The sequence below is a fragment of the Scophthalmus maximus genome, chromosome 22, assembly GCF_022379125.1.
Source record: "Scophthalmus maximus strain ysfricsl-2021 chromosome 22, ASM2237912v1, whole genome shotgun sequence".
NCBI lineage: Eukaryota > Metazoa > Chordata > Actinopteri > Pleuronectiformes > Scophthalmidae > Scophthalmus > Scophthalmus maximus.
The window spans coordinates 4,259,147-4,285,931 of NC_061536.1; the positions used below are offsets into that span (position 1 = coordinate 4,259,147).

At 41.2% G+C, this 26,785-nt stretch overlaps 3 protein-coding genes across 3 annotated transcripts; 1 reads left to right on the forward strand and 2 right to left on the reverse strand.

Moving 5' to 3' along the window:
• Positions 1-44: 44 nt before the first annotated feature.
• On the reverse strand, positions 45-16,953 carry zgc:85777 (uncharacterized protein LOC405871 homolog). The gene is made up of 9 exons (XM_035620314.1): positions 16,732-16,953; positions 10,507-10,627; positions 5,912-6,041; positions 3,711-3,817; positions 3,104-3,271; positions 2,761-2,934; positions 2,051-2,212; positions 1,063-1,213; positions 45-376 (listed from the first exon to the last, which is right to left on the reverse strand). Exons 1-9 carry the CDS (start codon positions 16,912-16,914, stop codon positions 286-288), a joined length of 1,287 nt encoding a protein of 428 aa, XP_035476207.1. The 5' UTR covers positions 16,915-16,953; the 3' UTR covers positions 45-285.
• Positions 16,954-17,747: 794 nt separating this feature from the next.
• gngt1 (guanine nucleotide binding protein (G protein), gamma transducing activity polypeptide 1) lies at positions 17,748-19,462 on the reverse strand. Its single transcript, XM_035620312.2, has 3 exons — positions 18,573-19,462; positions 18,358-18,456; positions 17,748-18,181 (listed from the first exon to the last, which is right to left on the reverse strand). The coding sequence occupies exons 2-3, from the start codon at positions 18,451-18,453 to the stop codon at positions 18,056-18,058; spliced, it is 222 nt and encodes a 73-aa protein (XP_035476205.1). The 5' UTR covers positions 18,454-18,456; positions 18,573-19,462; the 3' UTR covers positions 17,748-18,055.
• A 271-nt stretch (positions 19,463-19,733) lies between these two features.
• tfpi2 (tissue factor pathway inhibitor 2) lies at positions 19,734-22,241 on the forward strand. The gene is made up of 5 exons (XM_035620311.2): positions 19,734-19,894; positions 20,086-20,256; positions 20,493-20,672; positions 21,065-21,238; positions 21,606-22,241. Exons 1-5 carry the CDS (start codon positions 19,822-19,824, stop codon positions 21,686-21,688), a joined length of 681 nt encoding a protein of 226 aa, XP_035476204.2. The 5' UTR covers positions 19,734-19,821; the 3' UTR covers positions 21,689-22,241.
• Positions 22,242-26,785: the final 4,544 nt, after the last annotated feature.

Sequence of the window (26,785 nt, forward strand, 5' to 3'; positions counted from 1 at the left end):
ACTAGTATGCTTAAACACACAAACAGAATGCAACGGAAACAATAAAAACTGAACTGGTATTTTACTTATTTACGTCAGAATCACTGGATATTAATTTCACACACCCATTTTATACATAATACATTAGTCTCTAAAGGAGCCGACCACCAGTTTTGTTAAAACAAAGACAAAAAGAGTTGAAAGTATATCAGAACTGCACTTGGGTGATCTGTAATTCATTGTGAACGATTAGCTCATAATCAGCAGAGTTGGGACATCAGTCCCTGGGTTCAGCTGTTTATTACATCACTTCTTCGGGAGCGTGTCCATGTACTTGCAGATAATTCCCAACATGACCTCATCAGCCCCTCCACCAATCGACATTAACCGGGAATCCCTGTGGAAAGGGACAGAGTTAATGAAAATCTTGAGGCTTGCCACACATGATTTACTTCACAAAACCCAGAAGTGAAAACAGTGAGAAATCTTTGTTCAGCTGCATTATTAACCCCGTCACTAGATGTCAGAACAGAGTAAAAGAAGGGCTAGGACGATGTCAATCAAACAGCGTTACTTGACTGTACGTACACTGAATAAACAAGGCCAGCTGCTTCCTGCAACACTTCTCAACACTGCAGGTCTTCAAGAATGATTATTTGATCACATGCTGCATGTCTGTACAAACCGTTGATCAGTATGATTTCAGCTTTCTGGTTAAAAACAGAAATCTATTTAAGTGCACAGGAGAAAAGTAAGTGGACCCGAAGTAGTTGGAAAAAAACGTCATTTGCCTGATGAAGGTCTCGCACAGAAATGTCGCAAAATAAATATATCACTGCAAGTAAGAATGTGCGCTGCAGGTTTTTCAATAGCTTTGTGGTTAAGGAATTAGTTTTGACTTTTAAATACACTGACCATGATCTTTATAAGGCTCTTGCCAATTGAAAAGCAAAGCATGTGAAAATCACAGTGCAATGAGCTACAAACCACCACAATATGGTTCATACAACAACATGGTGAAACCAGATGGACAAGACATGTACTACATTTCAGGTGTGTTGCTGTTCGTCTCAACGGTCTCACCTGTAAAATCTGCTGACCAGAACCTCACTGGTGAAACCCATCCCTCCCCAGAACTGGAGACAGCTGTCACTCACTTCTCTGGCCAGACGGCCCCCCTTCAGTTTGGCCATGGAGGCCAGCTTGGTGACATCATTACCTTTAATGTACAATGCTGCAAGGGGAGAGGAAAAAAAAGGAAAGAGAGAAGTAGTGAGAAAAGAATTCCAGCAACTGATCCAGAAGAATGTGGGAAAGGGAAAACAAGGACGACTAAAAAATGTGGTTCAGTTTCACAGTCACCTGTGGTTGGCTTTGATTCAGTGTTTTCCCCATTCACATCTTTTTTCTCAGCGCAACGGATCAAATAGTGCTTCCTATAGTCAGGCAACCACACAAATCAATCAAAACTTAACACTGAGATACCAGCCTGCTCGGTGCCACTCGAGCCTAGTTTGGTTTTACGTCATTCTTGTTGAATTCAGTCAATGGCAGCGTTCGTTACTGACTCCTCGGGCTTATCTCCAAGGACGGCTGTCTGCAATCACTGGCGGCGCTTTTCCTAAAACACTGCACATGCACATCAAGCATACATGTTTCAAATTCAGACTTTCATGGGTATTTTTGAATGTGCATTGTCCTTAGTTGAAATAACTCAATCTACATTACCATATGAAGAAAATTCCCTTCATCTGGATGTTGCAGATATTTGTTTGTGTGTGCGTGTATATATATATATATATATATATATATATATATATATATATATATATATATATATATATATGTATATATATATGGACAATAAGTGTTTTTTTAAATGAATAGATTAAGGTCCCAAACAGGCATTCCCACAGATAACCCACCGGCTCTCATTTTACCGCCACCCTCAATCGTCTCCACACTCTGAACCAAACCTGGCAGACGCTGAGAGGGAACAGAGCCATTCAGACTACTGAGCTAATGTAAATCTTTCTTTTTGTTATGCCATCTCTCTATCAGGTGACCCTACCTGTGGCACAGTGGAGGAGGGAACGGAGGAGCTCCACCTCCGTCTGCAGCTCAGCCAACCTGAAGTGAACCGACTGGTGGTGGAGGACGGGCTGCTTGAAGATCTTCCTCTGCTTTGTGTACGCGATGGTCTCCTGGATGACGACGTCCATCGTTGTCAGGACTACAGGTGTTGAGATAAGAGAGACAGAGAAGTGATGTCGGGTTTTTACTTACTCACTGAATTCCTGCAGACGGCAGTGTCAATTAATAGCTGCGTGCATGTCTGTGAGTGTGTCTCTTTTTTAGTTTCGTAATGATGTATAAAACCAGGCTATGACGCACCAGTGTCAGTGGTATCATGTAGTTTCACTCCTGCTTCATGTCTCAGTCGTTAATAACAGCTGCCAAAGTAAATATTGACCCATGGTTCAAACTGATAATTAAAAGCAAAAAAGTATTTGAAAGAAAATTAATGGGTGAAAATATGTGACCTGCACTCCCCATTTTTAGAAACTAAAACCAAAAACAGAAGTAATAGCACAAACTGGGCCCCCCCCCCCCCTTCTATTGAATCTGTAGGAGGCAGATGAGACTGGGTGGAAGACAGATGAGCAGAACGGCGAAGATAAAGGTGAAAAACTACATAAAACTGGGAAGGATGACATCCAATTACTGGATGTGCCTGGGGGACGGGGAAGAGATGAAGATGATCCAGTAAAGCTCACTCACTATTGGCCACTGCCCAGAGCCTCTCTTCCTGGAACTGAAGCATCTGGTAGGTGAAGCCCATGCCTTCCTCGCCGATGATGTTCTTGCAGGGCACATGGACGTCATCGAAAAACACCTCGGCTGTGTCCGATGACCACATACCCAGTTTATCAATCTTGCGGGCAATGTGTACTCCTACAGTGGGAGGGACAGGAAACCAAATAAAAAAACTGAACACAAATTCCTATTATCTGAATAAATTATAACACTATTTTAGGAAAAGACAAGTCTGTAGAAAAGGTCCCAAAGTGTGAATCATTTCAATCTTGAATGTTTTTGTCAGAAAATGAACAGAGCTCCTAACCTGGCAGGTTCATGGGCAAACAGATGAGAGACTTGTTTCTGTGTGGGGGTCCGTCACTGGTGTTGGCGAGGAGGCACATCCAGTCGGCCTGGGTACCATTGGTGGTCCACATCTTTCCGCCGTTGATCACATATTCGTCCCCTTTCCTCACTGCCTTAGTCTTAATACCTGAATCAGTGAGTGTGTGAATGAATTGAGAGAGAGAAAGAGAGAGAGAGAGGTGAGTGGGAAGATAAGTGTGAGGACAGAAGGTTAAACGAAATGTTTTAAATGGATGAATACAGTAGGTAACGACTTATATTTGTCCAATGGATCAAATACATAATAAAATAATCCACACTAATTCAGACAAAAAAAGAAGCCGAGACGTGTTGAAGTGTGACGAGAGTGAACTTTGGCCGTTTTCATTTGGTTGCTTTCAACATGTTGTCCTTCTCTCCTGAGAGATCATCAGTGCCAACAATGATTGTACAACTGCTTTATTTCTTGCTCTTCAATCATTTTATAACATTACTCAATTGAGAAGGCTTCTTCAGAGGCAAAGAAAAAGAAGAAAAGGAAATTTTATGTAAATAAATGACAGGAAGATGATGAAAGCGAGTTATACTTGAGACATCAGAGCCAGCTCCGACTTCACTAACTCCGAGGCAGGCGACTTTGTCCCCCATGATGGAGGGAAGCAGGAACTCTTTCTTTAGCTCAGCTGAACCAAACCTGCAGACACACACATAGGAAAAAGAATGAATAACTAGTAATTAGTACCTTCTCTTTTTATTAGTTATTAGTAGTTATGTTTTGACACCAAGGAAAACCCAAGAGCACACCTCATACTTACTGTTTTGTGTTGTTCTTACAGGAAAATTAGGTCAAAGTTCACATTTTTCCATCAGATTTTCTATCAAATCTATCAAAAATGCATTTACAGGTGACCTATCAACCACATGACCATGCACATCAAAACTAGAGCCAATTCTTTGGTCTTATACTGCATTTGGTGAAAACATTTTGAATGACCATAACTTAGGAAATCGCATACAGAATTTAATGGAACTTCATGGTCCTCATTCAACATCCCTATGGGTTTATAGAATAAAACCTGCAGTGAACTTGATAACAACGTCACGAAAAATGATGCAATTCTTCTGCGAAATGCCATATGCAACGTTACATGAATGGGGGTGAAGTCTGCAATCTCCGATGAACTCGTACTATCGCACCATTGTAAAGGTGAGTTGGCTCTGAGTCAGGAAATTACATTACTGGTGATGATGTCTGAGGTGTTATTGAGTGCATGACAATAAATCTGTGAGATCAAAAAAGACGTCTCTCGTACAATGGTTGTCAGGCTCCTGTCTGACAAAAGTTGTGTGAAACCTGATTGTAAATCCTCTGTGAGACTGTGGCAGGACAGAACAGTTGGATTTGTGCGTTAAAACAACACTGCCAAGTTTCGGGTGATCACAGTTCCAGTGGGACAGAGGACCCTAAAGCTCCCACGGTACCCTCCCTTTTGTTTCTGCAGCTCTCTTAGCGCTCAAACCTCGTTGCAGGCGAGTGTGGATCCCCTAATTAAGCTCCTGAGACTCCAACTGTCTATTTCACTGAATTCTGCCTCGTGCCACCAGCAGCTGTTTCACAGCAGGAGGACGCCGCACAAGAGGCCAAGGCCTTACATGGGTCAGACAAACAATCACCAAATAAATTAGCACACCTACCCTCTGGGGAGTTTAACTTTGATAAAGGGCTTCACAACCGGCTGTATTTTCTAAAATTTCAATACTACAACCATCGACATTGACATGATGTGGTTACAGAGACCTGGATGATAAATATTTTTACAATACTACGCCAGTCTTCGATTCAAAGACGGGCTCAAGTCTGAAAAGCTTGTCGTCATGTTTGAATCCATGTTAAGGACCCAAGGGTAAAGAGTCTTCCTGCGGTCCATCAGTTCAGGATATAATTGATCTTCTTGAACATGAATATTGTTTTGTGACTGTGTCCAATCAGCCCCATGATGACTGATCCCATACTACAACTGACTGTTCTACCAGAGGGAGGATGCTCTTGGCTCGTCACTATTATATCTGTACTGTATATGTTATGAATATATGTTGAAGGACATTCAAGAGAAAAAGCGTTAACACATGATCCAGTAAAAGTGATTGAGATTACCCTGCATCTGTGCAGGAACCACATCACAGAGTCGTGATCTATTCACCTGATTCACTTCAAAATCCTCTGGTACAATTCCATAGTTGAGGAAAGTACACAATTGTCACATTACATTAGGGGAAATGCAAGTGGCAGCACATTAACCGGAGCAGCTTAATTAATGTACAATCAAAACACAGTAAAGTAATTATAAGCTGAGTAAAAATGGGTCTTAAAGAGGAGGCAGACAATCGCAGAGTGTGTCGAGCCACCGATGAAGAAAGTATTTGAAATCAAGGATCGTCGTCCATGGGACATCAGGCGTTGCCAGGGGTAGCAATACGAGTAGGTTTCTTATCATCTCAAAAATTAAACGCATTCATGTAGAAAGAAAATATTTGTGGGTTGTACTACCCAGGCAGTTGTAGTGGTGGTGTGAAAAGTAGCAGACATCATTGCCTGAGTCACTGACTAGTAGTGACTCATGCAAAGAGAAGGCAGCGGTGGAGGGAGATGAGTTGCACAGGCAAAATGTGCATTTCACCTACGGACATGGCAGCAAGCCAAACAATTTAGAGTTGACTTGAAAGGGGAGAATGAAAAAAACTCTGGATTCCAGTTATGCAACACTACAGCACGTTTCTGAGATTGTACCTGGCCAATGCTGGAGTAGTCATGTCAGTTTGTACACCGATGGCCATGGGGATGCCTCCGCAGCGGATGTTGCCCAGCTCCTCTGACACTGCGACACTGAAGCTGTAGTCCAGTCCCAAGCCTCCATACTCTGCACAGGACAAAACACACACACACTCATACTGCTGACAGTTCACTGTACAATTATTATTAATTGGTGCTGTCACGATGGGTTGACCCCATCACTACATTGGTCACCTCAAACACCGACTTCCCCGTCTCCCTTCCATCTGACCTGTTGTACCACAATCACTGCCTGCCATGTTTCTGCACAAAGACATATTCGCACAATGCACACTGTCAATCGTACATTACATCCTGAAGTAATCTGCTGGCACCGTAGCATGCACTCAAATCAATTACAGGGTGACACCATTATTAACTGCTGTATCTGTTATTATGTGTAAAAAAAAAAAGCACTGCTGGGGTATGGGATGCGTGCTGCTGCTGAGGTTCACTGTCACACCAGTGTCATCTCATCTCTTCTGCGTGAAACCTGATTTTTAAGAAGCCCATTTACATAATATGTCCAAAAATGGACGTCTATTTCCTCCATTCTGCAAAGACCTCAGGTCCTTAATGGAGTCGAACAGTGCATGTTTAAAACACCACTTTCTGTCACATACCTCCACAAAGAGCCATCTCTTTATCTTTCCTCTCATTTGCCTTTCATCATCATACGCAGCAGCTATTGTGTATTAAATAGCCTGGTTTTAATACTAATATACTTTTTTTCTGCCTGCTACTTATTGAATTTAGCCAAGGTTCCCACTTTTCACGCTGCAGTTCTCTCAAGTCGTGGACATAGTCATCCCATGCTGGTGTAGCAAATGTAGTCTGACAGTTATTCATTTAGGACACATCTTTTGATGGTAATCGTCCCGTCAGCCAAGAACAAAAAGACTGAGCATCTGTGAAATGCTCGCTGCTCAGTTTTCCCATGACAAATTAGGGAGTGCCAGCCACTGGATGATGGAAACAAGTTTTGACTCACAATGGATAATTATCAGCAAATTTACTGTGAAGGCCTTCAACACTAGCAAAGTGTTTTAATATCACCTGTCAGACTAGTTATCAAATAATGGAGAGCACAGTGAGGCACGACTGTCAGAGGGCGCAGAGGAAAAAAAGAAAGCGAGCTAATGAAATGGGGACAGAGGGAAAAAAAAGGGAGATATGGTGGGACAAGCAAACAAGTGAGGGAGTTGGGGGAGCATAAAATAATAAGAGGAAACAGGTGTGGCTTTGCGGTGATAAGTCTGTGAGCATCGGAAACCCTGCGGTGGATAATGTGGACGAAGGGAAGCACCAAGGTTTACCCCACTATCAACAAAACAGCAGGCGGTGGGGTTGAACAAGCAAGCAGGAGAAAAGCAAACACAATTTCTGTCACAAATGTCAAAACCCGTACACATGAAGTGCGTTTCTGCTGAGCAGCAGATGCTCCTCAGCACATGTTGCCGTCAGGTTGGAGGCTCCATATGAAGCAAATACTGAACGATAAAGAATCACAGAGGAAAAGGCAGTGACGCACTGTAGTTTTCTATTTTATAGTATCCTATTTCTATATTGAATATACATAAACGAAAAAGAGATACCTGCCGATAATTACACATGAACGAGAGTCAATGAATCATAAGCTACGACAACTAGGACAATGAGCATATATTCAACTCACACGCACACACAATGCTTTTGAAAAGTAATGTTGACAGTGTTGCCAAAGAAGAAGAGAGACACTGTGTCGGCTGTCAGGTTTATATCTGTCTGGCAGGAGACAAGGCCACTGCCATGGTGTGAACTGCGGATACCTGCGGATGTCAGTGCTGTGGAAACCAGGTGGCGAGCCAGGGGTCATCCCCGTCGCCTCCCTCCACATGGCTGCCTCGGGAAAACTTCCTGCTCTCATGTTTTGAGAGGCACTAATGTCTTCCCTTGTAAATAGGAAAGAGAGGAAAATGTGTGTTGAGTTTTTCGCCCTCAGCGGACCACATGAAGGGACACGCTGTCGTGCCTCACGAGTGGTAAAGACAAATGTGTTGCCAGTTTCAAACGTATATGGCAATTTAAAGTTAAAGCACTGTCTCTCTCATCCGCAGGCCGTGCTCCGTTTTCCTGTTTTCCCCAGATATAATGTCATCACTGCCTCCAGGGGAGCTCTAATTAATTACGTGGTAATTACGTGGCATGGCCTGATTAACCCTTCAGAGCTGGATTCTATTCTAAAATGAGTTGATTTGCATTATGAATAAATTACAAAACCCCAACACATTTGCCATATGTTTTACTTTTATTGCACCGATGTGTTTTTTAGGGGCTCAATCAATTACTTTTTTTATGGGAGATTTGCTTTATTGTATTGGACTTGAGAACCTTTCTGGTCACCCACCTGATCCATCATTTCTCCATTGAGGCTCTTTAATCCCTATTCCCCATTCGCCCAGACCTCTAAATCAATTAACCCAGTGCGTGGGGGGGGGGGGGGGGGGGGGGGGGGGGGGGGGGGGTCTTTGAGAGTATGCCTCATTAGTCAGCACTGCAGCAAAGGGAGTAGCTGAAGTAACTACACACTTATCTGAAGACTTACAATGCCACGCAAATTAAATCCTTCATAATATGATGGATGATCATAAACTGTAATTTGTCTGAATATAACACAATGTGTGTCAGCTCTCATCGAAGATGGGGATTTCTACAGTTTACTGTAAGACTTGAACCAGGTCAATTTTAACTGCATACTGAAAGATGTCATGGTATCGCATGTTATCTTTTTATTTTTTACTGCTGTTATTCTTTCTGATTTGTATTTATTTGCTCTTATGTGATGCTGTCTTTTGTTGTTCCTATTCTTTTTATTATTACTTACTGCTTTTACGCAATGTTGTCTTCTTTTGCTTTAATTGCCAATGTTTTAATTGGTGCAAATGCATTTTCGTGTCTGTCAAAGCACTTTGTAAACCCCCTTTTCAAAGGTGCTATATAAATTTTTTTTTTTATTTATTTAATTTTTTTAAAATTTAAAGTTTTTTATTTTCATGGTTACACCGTAATTGTTGTTCTGAATGTACTGAGTAAAAATGTCTGTCTATTGTAATTTTCTAAAAGTTGTTTTAGAAATGATACCTCCTAAACATATTTTTTTAGCTGAACATGATAGTTGCTAATTTACAGTCTACCACTGAGCTGCTGCTCCTCCTCTAATCCTGTCATCTAATGCTTGAGGCTTGTGAACTCAGCACATTTTAATTCCCTCGACCTCACTCTTCTTTGACCTACAGGCCTGTGGTGGAACCTTCCTCACTTAGCTCGCTGTGCAACATTAGTGTTTACAGATTTGTTAATTTCCACATCACTTGTCTGATAATCCACTGCATCTGTTTTTACTGAAGTGATGTTATCAACGCAAGACACAGACAATGATAAAAGCAGAAGGTTTCATTAGAAAAAATAAAGCTACAACTCAGGGAATAACTGAGTATGTGAAACTTTAGATCTCTGCCATTGAATGTCAAATGCTCCCCACACATCTTTTCACGTATTTAAAACGAATTACACTTTACAACCACAGATATTTTGTGGTCCTGCACTGTACTTATCCCGCTCCCTCCTCCGGCCCAGCAGTGACCCAGCTGGGTAAACATCTGGAAAAAGGGCTACACTGTAGCAGCAGACAGCTGTTGTGGGAAGTTGCTGTGACACCAGCACCGATCATCACAGCGGGAACATTTCAAAACCAGACCAATATATAATATAATATGTAATGTATGGCTGTCAGACAGACAGAAAATGAACGGAACATGAAGTCAGCTGTGAAAAAAGGCCTGCCAAGTGCTCACTGAAGCAGAGGTGGTCAGACTGTGAACACAGTGAAGGATTCCTTCATTTCTCGTCTATTGCTGGGTATGTTTTGATTCACCTATCCCTTGTATTCAGACAAATTTGAATTATGATTCTGAGTGATTGTTATTCATGTGTATCTCTTGGACTACAAATGGTATCCTTAAAGCAATATTTATGTTGTCCCAAGGCCTTTTTCCTTTTTAATTCAACTACTTGTCTTCATTGTGCAAATTACCAACTGGAATCCAAACGGACTAAAGTGTGTCCCTGAACATGCCAAACTCATGCACCACAAGGCTACTTTCATGAAATGGACGTATACTGAAAAAACAAGCCAAACAAGTCTGGACTTATAACGTTATTTTTTTAATGCTCTCGACTTGTTCCTTTAAAGCATCTGGGTTGAAAAACAGGTAAAATGTAAAAAAAAGGATTTCAATACTATGCTTGAGACAAAATAATTTTATTTCCATGAGAAACTAATGTGCACTGAGTTTGGCACATTGCAATGGTTAGTATCATTTCCTAGTTGGCTTATAATATCCTTCGATTCTTTCAGAAAAACAAAGCATTTCCAAACTTAAAAAAAGGCTTCTGGGTCGTTAATTCAAACACCATTTTTTCCTTTAGTCTCTGCTCTGATAATGCACCAAATGTGTTTATGAAAATGAATGTTGCACTTTTGTAAATACAAACAGCTCATCTACAACTCTTACCGACTGGTTTGTTGACTCCCAGAAAGCCGGCATTTCCTAAGATTTTGAAGATTTTGTGGGCTGGAAACTTTCCCTCTGCTTCCCACTGATCTACATGGGGGTTGATCTCCTGGTCGATGATCTATAGGGAAAACACAACAGGGGAAAGATATATATTTATGCATGTTTATGTATGTGTGTGCACAAAATTATGATTATAATTTTTTTCTGGTAAATGTTGAGCATAAATGTACATGTTTCCTTTTTCCCCCAACATGATTCTAACCACAAATGACAACCCTACTATTCTAAGACCAAAATGATATAAATTAATAAAATAATAATAATAAAAACAATCAGGGGTTGTTTGGCCTTAATCGCAATCACAGACATTTTGAGCAGAAAAGTTGGTATATAAACAATAACAGAAATCTGTAAAAATGTTAAGAAAAAAATGGTCCAACACAAAACAAAAGTGATATCCTGGATGTGTGTTTGGAAGTGTGATACTTTTGTCCTGGCGCAGTTGGCGACCAATCCTGTGCTGATATTTGGCATCTTTGCATCCAACCATTCAAATGCCAATATTTTAATGACTCTGAGTTTCCTTCCACCGTTTTCCTCTTGGCAGGGTAGAAAACCATCTTAAGTAGTATTTGGAACAGCACGCAAAAATAAACCTTGGTACTGAAACCCATACTAATGACATTCCCTGTGGGTTCGCAGCCACTCCATCTATTCAGCCGCAAAAACCTGAGATCCACAACTGCCTGACAATGACGGATACTTTATGAGCAGAACAACAAAAAAAAAGCCACACATTTGCAGCTTTGGTTGAAGATAGAGCTGCAAGTTAATAGATTAGTAATCGCCTACTATATTTGATTGATTGATTTCAGCTTCTTAAATGTGAATATTTTCTGGTTTCTTTGCTCCTCTGTGACAGTAAACTGAATATCTTTGGCATGTGGACAAAAGAAAACATCATCTTGGGGTTTGGGAAACACGATCGACATTCTTCACCATTTTACGGACCGAACAACTCATCGATTAATTGAGAAAATAATCAACAGATTAATCGATAATGAAAATAATCGTTAGTTGCAACCCTAATTATAACTTACATTGTATGAGAGCCGGTTGACTTTGTCTGATTTTAAAAACAGGCTAATATGATATATCAGCATGTTTATCAGTTTTATGCCAGTTTGTATCAGAATTCAATACAATTTTGAATGTATGAGGATGAATTCAGGTGAATGCATAACCGAATTGTACGTAATCTTCTTCAAAAGTGGAAGCAGCTTTTGTTTTGTCTCACAAATCCAAATTCAAGCAGCGCTGTGCTTCGTCAGTGGACATAACTACTAGTGGCTGGTGTTGCAACTCCTGAACACTGTGTCGACAGGAAGTGAAGAGTGAATTATAACGTGACTTTGGAATGAGTGAACTTTTAGTGCCGTGACTCAGTACAGTAGCACATAGGAGTAGTCCACAGCTGGAAAAGCACTAATGAATGACCAATCTATTGAGATGCTTACACAGAGCTATTTTTGCTGGAACTCAAGCTGCTTCACAGAACAGGCTAGTGACGGTTACAGTGTGTGAGGTATTTATTTGTCAGCCTCTTTAAAAAAAAGACTCTACCTGGCACAGCGGGCAACCAGAAGTTTTAGCACAGTTTCCGCAAAACATGCTGGTTTAGGTGCTGCTCCTGCCATTAACAAATAAATATACAAAATAAAAACTTATGACTTCCCTTGTCTATTTCTTGATGAGTGCTTTTCAAATTAAAATGTCCTCCAAAGAAATGATGTTGCTATTTGTGTATTTCACTCAAATGCATAATTTCTAATGGGCCATGGGTTCAACAAAGCCATGATAGTCTGCTCCATAAACTTTTCTTTGCTCAGTAAAATGTGCTCTAAACGGTGGGTGAAGCCAATGAAAAGTAATGATCAAAACAAAAGAGGCATTTCGTGGAAAGGGGAAACCTTGCCAATGAAAGGAGTTAAATGGGCCATGTGCAATAACCTTTTATCAATGAACCTTTTATTTTTTCATCAGCTTAGCTTTGGCATATCTCTGCTTGAGAGTGAAAGTGCAATCGTCAGCAAGACAAGACCCGTGTTTTACCATTGAAACTAAAAACAAGTACTGAAGAAGAATTCGCAGATTTTTTTTTTCCAGGGTTGCAACACATGATGCACACTCATCTTGTCCTTCCAAAGCACACAAAACCAAACCCACCAGCTATTTGACCAGCCAACACAAATAAAATGGCTGAGAAACATCTGCATGAAGGCAGACAGAAAACATGGACATGGATAATACTTTCAACTGGGCACACACACACACACACACAGGGCACATGCCTGGGCCTGAATCTGTGAAACCCAAGCTAACTTACATAAAATCCAAACACAACAATATGCACATAAAAGGTTGGTTTTGATTCCCTTTACCCCCAAATAAACTCAGCTGCATTCACAGTTCAGATCCTGAAGACCGGAAGGGAGGGAAGACGAGCCGCTGGAACAGGAAATATAAAGGTCATGGGGGAGTTATTCAACAATTTCACATCACCGAACTGACATTCATTGAGACAGGGTCAAGAACATTGTGTTATCAGGTCTTCCATGTTGTCGCGTCGGACCTAATCCCCAGTGACCAAGGATTACTCCACATGAAGAACAATTCTTCAGTTCTCTGAAAAATTCTAAAAGTCTAGGAAAAAGCAGAGCGAGAGTGCAAATGTCTGCAGCACTGTGACGGGTGGTTAATCCTCCCACTTGTACTTCAGATGTGCAGACAAAAACTGTGTATCAGCTGAGTATCAGCTAAGTCTCAGGATTCAACAGACGATGAAGGGATCCTGGCTGATACTGACGGTACATTTTGGACTAAGAATTGGTTTTAGTGTAATTTATATTAGAGATGTTCCGATGCCATTTTCCCCTTTTCGCTACCGATTCCTATGTCTGGGCTTTGTGTGTTAGCCAATACGGAGTACCGACCCGATACCAGTGGATCTAAAAAATATAAGAAATTTAACAGCTGTTTGCTGCAAACCCTGTTTGTAAGTGATGATTGCTATCATTGTTGTTTGGCCTGGCTCAGGTTAAACCCTTTGAAAACAGATACATACAGAGAATGAAGCCATAGAGCTTCTACTATTATCGATATTATTATCTAATATGACAGTCATAACTGAAAAAGAACACAAATGAATAAATCTAGGAATAAACAACAATCACTTCTTCTTCGCCGTTCTAAAAACATTTAGAATCGGAATCGGAACATCTCTAATTTATATATTAGAGGCATTCACGAGATGGAAATATAAAAACGTATATACAGGTACCGAGAGATGAGTCATGACTTTCAAAGTTGTTGAATTTTCAGAAAATAAATAAATATGTGACTATCATCTCGTCTTTTGAATAATGGTTGAATAGTTCCAGGTGATTGTCGAATTTTATTTTTGCTCAAAATGCCCATCAGTACCAAGTAACATCCTAGACATGTCTGGCGACAATGGCCTTGTTGTGTGAAGGGAAGTCCCTGTCTGAAACCAAGGGAGACTGCACATGAATAGCCTCTTCCTAGAAACGCTGGGGAAATCTCTTTTGGCTCCTTATCTTCATTAGCAACAGCAGCTGACCTTCCACACACAAACACATAAACACACACACACACTTTGGCCTCTGGTACTTTTACTCAGTCTGTAAATGAGCTCATGAATACACCACTCAATGTGACACACCAACAACTGCACTGATGAGAAACTACAGGATTTCCTATAGCCCCATTTGTATTCATCTATAAAAACACACAACCCTCAAATGAATTCTTTTAATAAACCAAACTGCCTCAAGTTCCCTTTCCTGCACTGCAAACATATTGTTCTGCATTTCCGTTTCACATTTTCCTCCTTCCCAATATTCCCAGTGCTACTTTATTTTCAGCCTCCTCGTATCCTTTTGAAGGTTTAGTCAGACAACAAGCTTCCCTCCATTTACAGCAACATCTTTCCTACCTGCAGGTAAATTAGGCTCTTGCTATTTTTTTGCAGCCTCTGTCTCCAATGTCTGTCTAGAAATTTACGTCCAATGAGTCAGGCTGATTTTTTGGTACCATAATTTGCCACTGCTGATATTTAGTTCCTAAAAAAACAGATTATTTGCATGTCAGATATTATTGACTGCAGGAGAAAAGGGTGAAACAGTTTAAAAAGAAAAACTATTTTTGAAAAAAGGTGCAAGACTAAAGTTGAATTCAGCATTTGGATGAGCTCTCTCACTCTCTATCACACACACACACACACACACACACACACACACACACACACACACACACACACACACACACACACACACACACACACACACACACACACACACACACACACACACACACACACACACACACACACACACACACACACACACACACACACACACACACACACACACACACAAACTTTTGAGACAACACTGGTTTAAACACAAATTTAGATATATTCATATTTTTATCAGTATAGAACAATATTTCAGGGTTTTGTTCAATTTCATGAAAAACTGACAAACTCTTAAATCCACAATGGTATGAACTGAACTGAACTACCAGTAACTTACCAGTTTATTCTCAATGCTGTGGCCCACTCCGTTTTTATCTACGTCTTGCAAATAGCTACAAATGAGCAAACCTTCCGATAACAGAAGCTTTTCTGCACATGAATCACATCCCAGCCTTCTACTAGCGGGGGAAAAAACGTGTTTTTTTAAATCTGAAACCGACTGTTAATGTAAGAGTACAGGCGAGTCCACAACAATGTTCTCTGAAGAAAGATAATACTGTTATGTAAACCTCCGCCATAACAGAGAAACACTAGATATACTGTACTTCCATTTTTAGATTCACTCTTTAGCTGAAAATAGCTGTTAAGCGTGTTCTTTTTGCAGGATTGACCTACATTTAAGACTGGGGACCCATTGCTCCACTTCTTTCATTACGTTCCGTGGCCTGTCACACAATGACACACAATGCACGTAACACCGGGTGTTGATAATCTGAATTGACAAATGTAACCCTAGTTTTTCGAAAATCCCACCACAAGAGCAGAGATGCTGCACATGCTGGCAAGAGCAGGGATGATGGATGCAGGATGGAACATAAATGCTTCTTTTTTTTTTTTTAGACGATACTGTTAAGCAGGATTTGCTGTTACTGAGTAAACTTCAGGGTTAACTCTGGGTTGTCAGTCTTATAAAGCTGGTTCACTTCTTACTGGGGTAAATCACCATGGGAACTAATGCTAAAATCTGTCAACACTCCAACTACTGACAAATCAGATCACTGGGAAACCAGAGTCATAAGTCTACAGGATCCTGACATGGGACAAAAGAGTTTACAGCAAAGTGACAGATAATAAAAGCGACAGATTTTTTTTAATTTATTTTTTATAGATGAGTGGAATGGTTTTGCTATACCATCCTTTGTTCTAATTATTATAATAATACAATAATGTGATGAACATTTCAGTCAGATAGACCTTCTCTTTCTCTCCTCTGTGCCATGGCACCAGAAACGGGGCCTATCCACACTACATCCTTGGCCTGACTTTGAAAAGTTATTTTTAAGTGTTTCTCTCCCACGGTATAGTCATGTGAACATATCGTTCACGTTGCACCTCCTGGCCACTTGTCTCTACGACTGCGTTCTCACATCATCCAAAGTGCCACATTCATATCCGTGGTCCTGATGACGTTGGCTTGTTGTGATGAAACAAACACCAGTGAATAAGTAAGGATCTCTCATGTAACCAGAGGCAGTAGAACAAAACTACAGCTTGAACTGAGCTGCGTGGGCTGATGGAGCGTCGACACTTTGTGAAGAATTGATGCATTCAAACTTCACTTTATATATATATATATGTATATATATATATATGTATATTCATAACTACGACGGTGAGGTCATGGCACAGAGCGGACTTCTTAACAGGGGAGCTCTCGCGGTGACCTCTCACCCACTTTGAGCGGACTGCTGTGCGAGGCTCCTTCCGGTTACATAAGAGGGACGACGCTTATACGACTACAATTAGTATTATTATTATTTTTTATTGTCCACCAGAACCTGTGGGCTGTCGAATAGCATGATAATCAGCCGATACGAAAGGCGAAAGGAGCCTCGTTCTCATGGCAACGTGACCGAGGCTCGCTCCCAGCGTTAGCATCCCCGTACCTTCCTGAGGGACTCCTTCAGCGCGAAGTGCTCCTGTGTGTAGATGAGGTGGTCGCCGGCGGTGGCGGGGTCGGACGACACCTTGTCGGACGAGCGCCTGACACCGACGAGTGAGTTGAACTTGTGGAAGTGACGGCTGCTAGCTAGCAGGTTGAGCCGCAGCGCTCCTCCGCGCAGCGCCATCTCTGTTGGCACCGAGTGCGCGCATGCGCAGTTCTGCGGCCCCGACCGGGTTCGCTTTTAGTGTCATTGCGCATGTAAACTGTACAACGACATTTTTAAAACTTTCCCACCGGTGCATTTGCATAGCAAACATACATTCACTTTAATAGAACAGTAGGTAAAAAATAACATGTATAAAATTATATAAATAGAAGTTTATAAATAAATGTCTCTGTTGACTGAGCATATAGTGCAGATAGACTAGACTAGAGAGATTGACTTTACGATCAATCATTGTGTGTGTGTGTGTGTGTGTGGTTTTTTTTTACAAAGCGTCCAACAATTGACATTGTCACATCTACTGCTGCACTAAAAGCAGATTTTAGTTCAGGTCACAAGGTCAGGTTAAATCGAATAGGTCGCAGAAAAGCTCAGGAATGCGACTTTATTCCATTCCAGACATCTATTAGATTCTGTTGCTTCCATTCCAAAACCTCCATTTTTGTTGTGAGGCAACGCTTCTTCCGATCAAGCGAATAAAATTGAACACAGACCTAATAATATTCACTTAAAAAAAACGTAAAAATATTTTTCAAGAGACGCTGTAAACAATATCTACTTGGAACTAAAGGTAGGTAGGTACAGGTTTTCTTAAACTAAAACTGTACAGAGAAAAGCAAAAAAGAGTCTGATATTTACATAAATGTCTCAGCTATATATGATGATAACACTCCATTAAAGATTTATGAGAAAACGTCCTGCAAACTCCAAATGTATGCAAACTCGGTTATGCAAATGTTTGTGTCTCTAGCCTGTCATGAAAAACCTTTGCGCAGTGAGTGATGGAGGCAGGCTGAATTATAAACAAGCATATTTAATGACACTTGCTTCTGTCTATGAAACAACACAGGGGTCAAATGTGCTCAGACTATATACACCACACGAGAGAGAAAGCATCATATAACCCTTACCAGTTACCCTTCTCAAAGAATAAGGTTACAAATCTGGTTGGGAGTCGGTTACGTGGGAAAATGTGAAATTTTACAAATAGTTTTTTTCATCATCTCCGTCTAGTGTTCTCAGTCTGCAAATCATTTTCATGAGGGGAAGGAGAATGTCCTCGGGTGCTAATCGGAGCTATGAAAAGCTCCTCAGGTCCAGTCTAGCAGATGACACATCCACCTTTCTCCTTGAAGGGGTTCTTGTCCTCTGGAATGCCTTTGACAAGGATGTCGTCCTCCTCTCCAGCCTGAATGTAGTCCTTCATTTCTTCACAGCATTTAGATGTCTAGGGTGGGTGATAGCACAATGGTGTTAAGACAGTTTAATGCAGCAATTTAAGTTTGAAATCCTCACGGTAGAGTGAATGTGTATAATTATATTCAAACAGGTTGACAGTTATGTAAAAGTCTTCTTTAAAAGTAAGGCCGTGACATATTTTTCACCTCATTGTAAAGAACTTACCAACCACCGCTCAAGTTTCACTTCAAGTTTAAGTTGGTTTACTTCCATTACAGCCTTGTCCTTGTCCGTCAGATCGTCTATGTTAATAACTGGCATTTTCTGCCAAAAAAGAGGAAATAAATAATATTCACCCTTTTAGTACAAATACAAGATCTTGAATGATTCTACCCCCAATTTAAAATAAAATATCATAGGAAGAATACGTGTGTACTTACGATTGCTTACAGGGAGCGGTCCTTCACCCCCAAAATCCTGCTGTAGAATCCCTCTCCTCTCACTCAATCTGGGTTATAAAGTAATCCGTGTAAACAATCCTAATCTGTTTTAATCCGATTAAAACATGTCGCCAATGTTTAATCCAGTCAATTGGAAAGAGAATCACACAGTTGTCTGTTTGGGGTCTTTGAATTAGTTGAAAAAAAAATGTTTCAAAAAGGAAGAAAAATTAACTGCATTTACTATAGTGCAGATTAAATTAAGATTTTTGCTACTACGACTGTTTCCTATGCACAGTGTAACCCAGATTTAGGTCAGAGGATGGTGCCTTGCGATTCAAGGTCACTTTGATAAGACGACTAATCTGTATTTAGCCTCCACCTGTCAAGGTGGAGACACATCCTTGTCCTAAAGATGACTGCAAGGCAGTTTTCCCAACAGGCCTGTATGTGAAGCCAAAGAGCTATAGTATGTTGCGCATATTTATATTAGTATTTCTATTTCCTACATACCTATTGCTTTTTTTAAAAAATGATCTGCTGTCCACTTTGCTGCTGTGATGCCCAAATGTGCCCGTTGTGGGACGAATAAAGGATTATTATCTTATCTCATGTTATCATTTAGTTTTCGGAAGGAAAAATGCTTTCAGTTCCAAGGAAGTAATGAAGCAATGCTGTTTCCTTGGGAGAAGAATTTTGGAGGCGGTTGCAGTCACTAGGCAAACACAGAGCCCAGGGCTTGAAATGGAGGTGACAGTGTGTGTGTGTGTGTGTGTGTGTGGGGGGGGGGGGGGTCAGATCCAGTCAGACGGGTATGTGGTGGGAACTTGTCAGGATGCAGTGGACATGTAAGGGCTGTCAGGATTTCACAAGAGTGTTTGTCACTTAGACAACACAACATGAGGGAAACTAACAGGGCTGCAGTAAAGTTCCTGGGAGCCTAAATCGTCGTCATCATCATCATCACCATCATCATCAGTGACCAGTGAAAGTGGCTGTCTGGTTTAAATAAACTCTTAGTCACGTTACACTAACAGTCCTTTACGCAAAATGTTACAAAACCCCCCGTCTGATGTCACCGATCAATTCGTCACTTTATCTCCGTCGGAGCTCCTCTGCGATATGGAAATGACTCAACACATCCCCGCCCCTCGAATTCCTCCGGGAGACACCAGACGCATATAAGTGGACGCGGTCCTGCAGCGCGGAAAGGAGACGCGACGCAGGGAGCCGGAGCCAAAGTTGCGCCATGGAGTTTTGCACGTTCGCGCTGGTCACACTTTTCCACTGGTTTTACAGCGCGTCGGCGCTGTCGCCCAAAGGTAAGAGGTGTGGATGAGTCGACGGTGTTCCTTTAGTGTTTGTGATGTTCACTGGACCTCGCGCCCAAGACCCGTTGGCACCATTTTCACGCACAACGGGATTGGGCTTTACGCGCGCCAGTGTTCACACCGTAACCAACTGTTCTATGGTGGCTTCGGATTTCCTCAACGCTATTCCTCGCTGCTTGCAGGCGTGTGTCTCCTTCCAGTGGAAGAGGGGCCTTGCAGGGCAGATATCGAGCGCTATTTCTACAACACGATCAGCCAAAAGTGCGAGGTTTTCTACTACGGGGGGTGCCAGGGGAACGCCAACAACTTCAGGAGTTATCAGGAGTGCCAGAAGACATGTTTCAGAATACCAAGTAAGTTGTCAAAGTGTTGATGAGCATACACGGCAGTCGGTTGATGACCTTGACCATGACCACCTCTGGAAGCTGTTGAATGTGTGAGCTGGGTGTGGTTTTACTCTGTTTTTTTTTTTTTTATATATCTAAAAGAAGAAATAATAAAATCTTGAATGTGGCTGTAGTCCAGTTATTTTTGTGCATTAAGATGCCACCAGATCCAATACCGACCGTCATTTTTTTTTCCTCCCCAGAGATTCCCCAGATCTGCAGGTTTCCTAAACAGGAAGGACCCTGCCGTGCCCTCTTCCGCCGCTACTTCTTCAACATGAGCACCATGCGGTGCGAGCTCTTTTACTACGGCGGCTGTCAGGGGAACTCCAACCGCTTCCAGGACCAGACCTCCTGCATGGAGTACTGCAGTCCACGAAAAAGTTAGTAGCAACGTCAACATGGTGGTTGTGTTGCACACTGATTATTAATCCGGACACAATGCACAGTGGCTCTCTTGCATGCATGGACAACACAGGGTGGTAGTAGCGCCGCTAAACAGTGACTGACATGAATTCATTTCAAAAGTTTGAACTATATTGTTTAAAAGAAGAAGAAGAAGGAATGAACCATTACTTCGTACAATAATGATGCTTCATCGTGCTTTTGTGAGAATGCACGATGGATAAAAGTATTTCAGTCAGAAGGAAAAGATTAAATAATCTGATTCAAACTATTTTACAATCAAAACCTTTTTTCTTGTTGTCCTCTTCTTCAAAAACCTTTTCTTTGGTCTCAGTGTGTGCTTTGTGTTTGTGTTCCCCCCTCCCCCCAGCTGTTCCCGTGCTCTGCCTGGACCCGATGGACAAAGGGAAGTGTTCAGCCTCCATTACTCGGTATTACTACAACACAGCCACCAAGATGTGCGAGGAGTTCATCTACTCAGGCTGCGGTGGGAGCAGCAACAACTTTGTCTCCAGGCATAGCTGCATGGACGTGTGCGTTAAAGGTGTGCGAGTATGAGTGTGTGGGAATGAAAGTCTCACTGTCCACCTTAAGAGCCTGTAACTCAAGATGGTGGAATCCTCTATTCCATGATTACAGTATTAGGAGTTTGTTACGTAGACCACTTGTTGGTTTGAATTAGGGGACTCAGCTGATTTCATTACAGGCTTTCAAAAATGCTTGGCATGTGAAGAAAGCATTTGCACACACTTAGTGATGATGTCCTCCAAGCCATTTATGCACTACAGCCCGTCTTTAATTTGTGACTAAAAGTGGAAACCAATGAAGATCTGGCTCTAGGAAGTTCTGTCTGCTTATTTATGAGAGAAGGCGATCATACTAATCAGCTGTCATACCCTTTTATGTTCCAGGAAGGAAAACGCACACGGGCCTAGGAAATGTTCGTCGCAAGAGACGGAATAGAAATAATCACATCAGTGTTGCAGGCGTCTGACACTTGTCCTCACAGATGCTCCCTCGGAGAGGAAACGAGCAAATATCAAACTGAGTTTGTTTATGCCAAAAAGATGACCAGGTCGTCCTCGGCGTGACCGGAAGAGTCTTAAATATACAACGTTGATTGTATTTATAATGAGTTCAAAGCCATTGTTTTCAAATGTGTTTTTATTGTATGACGTTGATGATGTTTATTACTGCTGCACTAATATTCCTGAGTGTATTTTGATACTGTATGTATGTAATGTACGTTTTGTGTGAGTAATGCTTTGAGAACAGCATTTTTCCTTATTTGACAAACTGTGTTATGAACACATATTTGGCTAACATATACATACTTGTAAAAATAGTATTGAGCCATTTTTTTGCACTTTTATGCTGCGGTTGTCTGTAATTAACTGTATTGCGTGTTATTTCAATATTTAACTAACTCCAAATGTGTTGATTGCAACTTCTTCACTCCCGGAAGTCAATGCTTACTGTATCATCTTCAGCGAGAGTCTTTATTACTGCAGCGAGTACTGCCAATAAAATGAGGTCGCTTACTGTGACATGTTTATCCATACTAGATTTTATATTGTTCATTAAAAGAAAAGAAAAAAGTACTGACCAGCAATTGCTGTACTGGAAAACAACAGAAAATGTCAGAGCCTGGCTCACTTTCTCCTTATGAATCTGAGTGTACAAGTTAACAGATAAATAATGAGAAACCACAGGAGTGTGGCCATGATAGTGAACAAAAACACATACTGTATATGGAGCCTAAACAAATATTAAACAACACAGACTGAATACACACTTTAAGCTCCTACAATTACTTTCTACTGAAGCACAATAGCGCTGCGGCCAACAAACACAGACATGGCTGGGTCTTCACTTTCTCTCAGTCACTTTCACTTTATCTCCAGGCCTCTCTTCCCTTTCCTTACTAATGCCGCTGTCTTCCCTTCTTATCTGCAAATTCTTTGCAAGGCTCTCGGCCTATCTCGGTTGCTTCAGTATAGCCTCGAATCAGGAAGGAAGCAATCTTGGAGCAGCAAATGTAACCGTGGCAGGTTAATTAGAGCGTCGCTGCGTGCTCGCGAGGAGAGCAAGCTGCAGGTTTACACATTGTGAATCAGCAATTATAATGTAATTATAGAGAACTACAAACTATTAATGAGCACAGACCTGAATGCATCCATGCACAAATGTATGTATGTATGCAGTCACACATTTTCTCCCCAAGCTAAGTTATTGAATTGGATTTCCTTTTTCTTTTGCTCAATACAGCCTATTAAGTGTATTCTCAGATAATAAACTTTATGTACCACAAGCGTGTATGCCCACTGTGGGTGGAAGGATATTAATTTCAAAGTACCCGGTGTTTCTAAAATATCCTGACTGTCCTCCATCTGCTTTGTTCAGTTGAAACAGTGTGATTTTTTTTTTTTAAAGCAATAAATATTTATGGAAGACACTAAATGAAACTGCTCACCCATCTGGCTGGGATATACTGTAAATAACAGTAAAAGGTCATACATCTGGCTAGGCCCTTTGCCATTAAGAACCAAAGCTAAATCATCTGTTAGGTAGCAATATGAGAGAGAGGATGTCATCCAAGGAGTGTGTATGCAGGCTCCCTACATAATCTTTGATATCATCACTGCTGTTTATGATCGAAATGTTGGCTGATTCATTTAAGATTATTTCGACTTGCTGTCCTTTGAGGTAAACCTTCCTTTCCTATCTACACTTTTCAATCAACAATACAAGCAATAATGAATTTATGAGGTGCAGAAAGTGGCAAAGAGCAAAAGAGGTGAATCGTTGAATCTCATCTCATCTAGTTCACCGGTCCTGCTCGGGTCGTTTCATTAGCTGCACAACATTAAGCTGCGTAGTTTTGTCTCACTCTCAATGGTGATGGATTGAAGTTTACATTGAAATGTGGTAGGTTGATTAACTGTGTGTAGCAAGCTGCCTTTGACTATTTGTCACATGGTAATATTGTTGGGATTTTTTATAAGTTAGTGTCAAAATACTGCACTGATTTTAAAAGTCAACATTCACAATGACTGCGTATTGCAGTTAGGTAATGTTGAATGTGCAATTAATTTACAAAATACTGAGACATGCTACTTTAGCATTTAACATGACATCAAATGATCAGAACATACTGCCCCACCATACTGTAGGTGAGGGGGAGTATCTTAGATGCCCCCTGGTGGCAGATTCACATATATAATAAAGATCAGACCCTTTTTTTAGAGTGCAAATAAGGGTAAATGTAGTCTATTCATTTCTAATGAAACATATTTTTTACTGTAAAATCCTGGAGGGCTGACAATTATAACTGAATGAATACAGGAAACTGTAGATACAACAGATTTTGCAGCCGCTGCATGTTTCAGAATACCAGTGCGGCCCACACCATGCGGTTCAGGTGTTGGCTCAGCAGCAGTTATTCTACTGCAGTCTGTGTCTGTAGGTGGATGTTATTTGCTGAAATGTCTTGAGTACTCTCACAGCTTTGGCAAGGAAGTATTTAAAAAAAAAAAAAAAAAAAACTCTGGTCGGAGATACAACTACACGTGGTTAACAAATTTGTCTCTGGGTTTTTACACAGGAAAAAAAAATCATTTTTGGTCCCCAACTGAATATTCAAATGGTACATTTCCCCAGAGGAAAACAACATCCTAAGAGTTGTTCTCTATATTGAGTATAGAGTATTGTGCATATTGAATCGTTCAATGTTCCAGTGTCCCCAAAGACAGAAACAAGAAATTATATTCGCCAATGCAACAGGATGAGAACACTTTGGTTTTACAAATGTTGGTGCCTAACAGATGATGCAGCAGTGTCGGCTTGGCAGCCCTCGTCACAGCTGGTAAGTAAGTAATTTTTTTAACCTTAACATACGTTTTTCTTTTGGGGTTTCGCGTGGCACTAATAAAGACGACACCCGCTGACAAGACACTGAACCCGGGAGCAACACTCTGCACAAACAGAATCGTTGTTTTAGGCTACACTATTTCTGGGATGTCAGTGTCTGGTCGGTTTAAACTGTAGACCAAACATGTCAGACGGCTTCCCCGTCCTGACATGACATCAGAGTTTCCCCAACGTTCATCACCCTCTGTTGTGTAGAGAGGAGCGTCTCAGGCCTTTATTCCTCTCGCCGCCACTCACACAAGATCGATGTGTGTGGGGATGAGAGCCTGGGCCGTTCGTCGCTGTCCATCTCGCTGCCAAACACTAGCTGCTGCATAATTAAACCAGTCGAAAACAACTCCATATTTGTGCTCCTGAGGCGGTTAGGAAGCCTTCAGTTGTATACTGCCATTTGATTTCCTGGGAAATGCAAACAGGGGAAGATGAATTTATCCACATATACGTGTTGCTTGTGGACATGCATGTAGAAGCTTGGTAAAAGTCATTACTCTTCCTCACCCACACATCCCGCTCCTGAAGTCCTAATGTTATTTCCCCCTGCCTTGGCTCTAGTAGTGGTGCAGTAATTGATTTTCGATGTGAATACTGATTTCTACAGTTTTTATGGGAAATTATAGTTTTGGGAATACACACAAAAGTCCCACCTGCTGTCCACAGACCATGGCCTTCACAGTAACAGTAGCATCTCTAATGTAGCGGATGACTCATAGCTGCAAGTAAATCTACAGCTTTCACCCTCCTGCAAATGTGCCAGCAAACAAATACAGATGCCGATTTTTCCCTAAGCCACATGACGATATTCTCTCCCGGATTCTTTTTGGAGTTGAAAATTGCTAAGAGCAAATCAAATGAATATAAATAAAGATATCAGTCTGAGCTGGAGCCTCTTCCTCCTCCTCTTCTTTGACTGTGCGCTTCAATTACCAGCTTCCCAGGGGTCAAATACTTTACACCGAGCTCCTGTTCGGCACTCTACATCTAAACATGTTGGCACATTTGAATTCACTGCTTGATAATGGGGATTTAATACATATTACATTTAGGAAAGCTGAGCCACGGCATGCCAACCCAGGAGGGGGTTGAGCGGGAGAGCTGAGTCCTGAATGAGAATATTTGTATGCAAACTGGAGGTGAGGAACAATCTTTCTTTATGTGATACCTGCCGCAAAATGAAACTGGACACATTTTCGGTAACTGATCAAGGATATGAGCAGACATTTACTCCACTTATTGCAGTACAGATTTATCACAACTATTTATCTGGTTATTTCAGATACATGAGTAAGTATTTAATAAAAGATTTGTCACAAATTGTACAACGACTTCACTGACATCTCAAAACTGCTTATCTTTCGCAGCAGATATTTTTTACTTGACACAATAAAAGCGCAAAACGGACAGTCGCACAAGACACTCATATTGAATCGGTTGATCAGTTTACCAGCTTGACCAGATGATCTCTAAGACTGAATCTTAAAGGTATATGCATTTAGCTCTGGTACAATATGTTAATATGTATCATGAAAGTTATTGGTTGCTGTTATGAGTCCTCCAATTCAAACTGTCAAATTTGTGCCAAAGAGCACTTACACTCGTACAAAACCTTCAACACACAGCAGGCAACAGAATAATAGTTAACCTAGCCCTCTTAAATGTGCATTGACTGAGTTTTTGGGCACTTTGAGCCAACAGAAAAGGACTACACTTACCCTTATTATTAGCTTATTAGTGAACTTGTTAGCAAACCATACAGATTTGAAGCAACTTTTGCATAAATTCTAAGTTGTGTTCTGGCCACCTGACAAGTGTAAGCAAATCCAGAAAAAACCCAAGAAAGCATGTAGCTGCTAAGGCATCGTTCTCTGATTAGAGAACCTCATATCAATGAGGTTGATAAGAGCAACGAGAGTGAACCAAAACAGAAGAGTTGGCCCGAACACCGAAACATTGAGCTAAAAGGTGCTAAAACGCAACATTGAGTTGAGACCAACTGCAGAGTTGGGTGGTAATTAACTTCACTGTCAGCAAGTCTCGGATTTTTCTGTATCTCTGGGACAAACAAAAATAATTGCATTCCATCATGGCAGGATATGATGCAGTGACGTCCTATTCCATACAAACTGTGTGCAGACGGCGCCAGCACTGGCACCAAACTCACGTG